The following is a 3,220-nucleotide window of genomic DNA, read 5'->3' on the forward strand; positions in this document are numbered from 1 at the left end:
AAAAGATGCTTACTCCTTGGAAGGAAAGTATGACCAATCTAGACAGCATATTAAAAAGCAGAGACAGTCCCACCCCCCTTCCTGCCCAGGGCGTGGAGCTCGGGCCAGGTGAGGGCTGGGGTGGTTGGTTACCGCCTTTTGCACCGGCGGCGGCGAGGAGGAGGAGGGGGGGTGGGTGGGCGCTCTTTCTTTTTTTTTTCCTTCGGAGAGGTTTTAGCACAGGTTTTCCCCTCGTTCTCACGGCCGCCCCACCTTGCCGCCTCCCGACCCCCCTTCTCCCCCTCCCCACCCATCATCATGACGGCGTCTCCGGATTACTTGGTGGTGCTCTTCGGAATCACGGCTGGGGCCACCGGGGCCAAGCTGGGCTCGGACGAGAAGGAGCTGATCCTGCTCTTATGGAAAGTCGTGGATCTGGCCAACAAGAAGGTGGGACAGTTGCACGAAGTACTAGTTAGACCGGATCACTTGGACCTGACGGAGGACTGCAAAGAAGAAACGAAGCTCGACGCCGAGAGCCTGTCCTCGGCGCCGCAGCTGGACCAAGCGCTCCGACAGTTTAACCAGTCAGTGAGCAATGAACTGAATATTGGGGTAGGAACCTCCTTCTGTCTCTGTACCGACGGGCAGCTTCATGTCAGGCAAATTCTGCATCCTGAGGCTTCTAAGAAGAATGTATTATTGCCTGAATGCTTCTATTCCTTTTTTGATCTTCGAAAAGAATTCAAGAAGTGTTGCCCTGGTTCACCTGATATTGATAAACTGGATGTTGCAGCAATGATAGAGGGTTTAAATTTTGAGAAGAATAGTTCAGTCTCCCGGTATGGAGCATCTCAAGTTGAAGATATGGGAAATATAATCTTAGCAATGATTTCAGACCCTTATAATCACAGGTTTTCAGATCCAGAGAGAGTAAATTACAAATTTGAAAGTGGCACTTGCAGCAAGATGGAACTTATTGATGACAACACAGTAGTCAGGGCACGAGGTTTACCATGGCAGTCTTTGGATCAAGATATTGCAAGATTCTTCAAAGGACTCAATATTGCCAAGGGCGGTGCAGCACTTTGTCTGAATGCCCAGGGTCAGAGGAACGGAGAAGCCCTGGTTAGGTTTGTGAGTGAGGAGCACAGAGACCTAGCTCTGCAGAGACACAAGCACCACATGGGGAGCCGGTACATTGAGGTTTACAAAGCAACAGGTGAAGATTTTCTTAAAATTGCTGGTGGTACATCCAATGAGGTGGCCCAGTTTCTCTCCAAGGAAAACCAAGTCATTGTCCGCATGCGGGGGCTCCCCTTCACGGCCACGGCTGATGAAGTGGTGGCCTTCTTTGGACAGCATTGCCCCATCACTGGGGGGAAGGAAGGCATCCTCTTTGTTACCTACCCGGATGGTAGGCCCACAGGGGATGCTTTTGTCCTCTTTGCTTGCGAGGAATACGCACAGAACGCACTGAGGAAGCATAAAGACTTGTTGGGTAAAAGATACATCGAACTCTTCAGGAGCACAGCAGCTGAAGTTCAGCAGGTGCTGAATCGATTCTCCTCGGCTCCTCTCATTCCACTTCCAACCCCTCCCATTATTCCAGTACTACCTCAGCAGTTTGTGCCCCCTACAAACATTAGAGACTGTATACGCCTTCGAGGTCTTCCCTATGTAGCCACAACTGAGGATATCCTTGACTTCCTGGGGGAGTTTTCCACCGATATCCGAACTCATGGGGTCCACATGGTATTGAACCATCAGGGCCGCCCATCGGGAGATGCCTTTATCCAGATGAAGTCTGCGGACAGAGCATTTATGGCTGCACAGAAGTGTCATAAAAAAACCATGAAGGACAGATATGTTGAAGTCTTTCAGTGTTCAGCTGAGGAGATGAACTTTGTGTTAATGGGGGGCACTTTAAATCGAAATGGCTTATCCCCACCGCCATGTAAGTTACCATGCCTGTCCCCTCCCTCCTACACATTTCCAGCTCCCGCAGCAGTTATTCCTACTGAAGCTGCCATTTACCAGCCCTCAGTGCTCCTGAACCCACGAGCGCTGCAGCCCTCCACAGCGTACTACCCCGCGGGCACCCAGCTCTTCATGAACTACACGGCGTACTACCCCAGCCCCCCAGGTTCGCCCAATAGTCTTGGCTACTTCCCTACAGCTGCTAATCTTAGCGGTGTCCCTCCACAGCCTGGCACGGTGGTCAGAATGCAGGGCCTGGCCTACAATACTGGAGTTAAGGAAATTCTTAACTTCTTCCAAGGTTACCAGTGTTTGAAAGATGTATGGGAATCCTGAAACCTTCAGACATAAGACAACTTCCAGCAACTTCAGGAGAAGTTTGTCTACACTCAGGCTGCAGTATTTTCAGCAAACATCATTGGACGGTGGGCGAATGCCCTATCTTTTGGTGGAATGAAAAATTTGAGCCAGTGAAGCCAAATTCTCATTGCAAGCAGCATGCTTGGCTCCTTGCTCACTGCAAACAGGCATTTAAAATGTGAATTTGAAATCGGGTGTCTCCACTACTACCAGCTAATATGGCATCATAGGTGTTTCCTAAGTTTTAAGTCTTGGGGGAAAAAATACTCCACTGACATCTACCATCTCCACCAGGAACTCTTTTATGGAAGCTCCATTTTTGTGTGTTCCCACTCTTCTTCCCATCTTCTGCACAATCATGTGCTCTTCTGAAGTAAGAATAAGGTGTTGGAGTATGTAAGTCCCAGACTTACAGCAAGAAATGGCTCTTGGCCATCACAATGTCTTACAGTTAAAAGCCACCAAAAACTATTTTTAAAACACCTTGGAAAAGTGAGAAGAAATGGCACACCCATCACAAAACATACATAGTTTAAAAGTTGCATTTTTTTTCTCAGTGGGTATCAGTTGTAAATAAAAATGAACTAGGGGCCAAAATATAAAACCAAAAATGAAGCAGCTATGTGTAGTTATTAATTTCTAGTTTGAACTGTGACTGAATACTGTGGCTTCGTATGTATTATTTTATACTGTACTTTCCCCGTTATTGATGCTTCGGACTTTAATAAGAAATTCCATAGTTTTTAATATCACAAATGAGAATATTTGAACAATGTATTCTAGAAAGCAATATACTAACTGAAGTGAATGCTTGTATATAATAAGATAGCCTTAATCCTTTTTCTCTAATGCCTTAACTGTCGAATAATTAAAACTTTTAAAAAGCCTAGGGTTATAGTCA

The 3,220-nt window shown here is 46.9% G+C and overlaps 1 protein-coding gene across 1 annotated transcript; it reads left to right on the forward strand.

Moving 5' to 3' along the window:
• The first annotated feature begins 274 nt into the window (after positions 1 to 274).
• On the forward strand, positions 275 to 2,899 carry LOC788414 (epithelial splicing regulatory protein 1). Its single transcript, XM_005203380.5, has one exon. It carries the CDS (start codon positions 298 to 300, stop codon positions 2,293 to 2,295), a length of 1,998 nt encoding a protein of 665 aa, XP_005203437.1. The 5' UTR covers positions 275 to 297; the 3' UTR covers positions 2,296 to 2,899.
• Positions 2,900 to 3,220: the final 321 nt, after the last annotated feature.

The sequence above is a fragment of the Bos taurus genome, chromosome 2, assembly GCF_002263795.3.
Source record: "Bos taurus isolate L1 Dominette 01449 registration number 42190680 breed Hereford chromosome 2, ARS-UCD2.0, whole genome shotgun sequence".
NCBI classification, from domain to species: domain Eukaryota; kingdom Metazoa; phylum Chordata; class Mammalia; order Artiodactyla; family Bovidae; genus Bos; species Bos taurus.

Bases quoted from the DNA above. Each gene is read 5' to 3' on its own strand.
- LOC788414 (XM_005203380.5), top strand. From the start codon at position 298: ATGACGGCGTCTCCGGATTACTTGGTGGTGCTCTTCGGAATCACGGCT.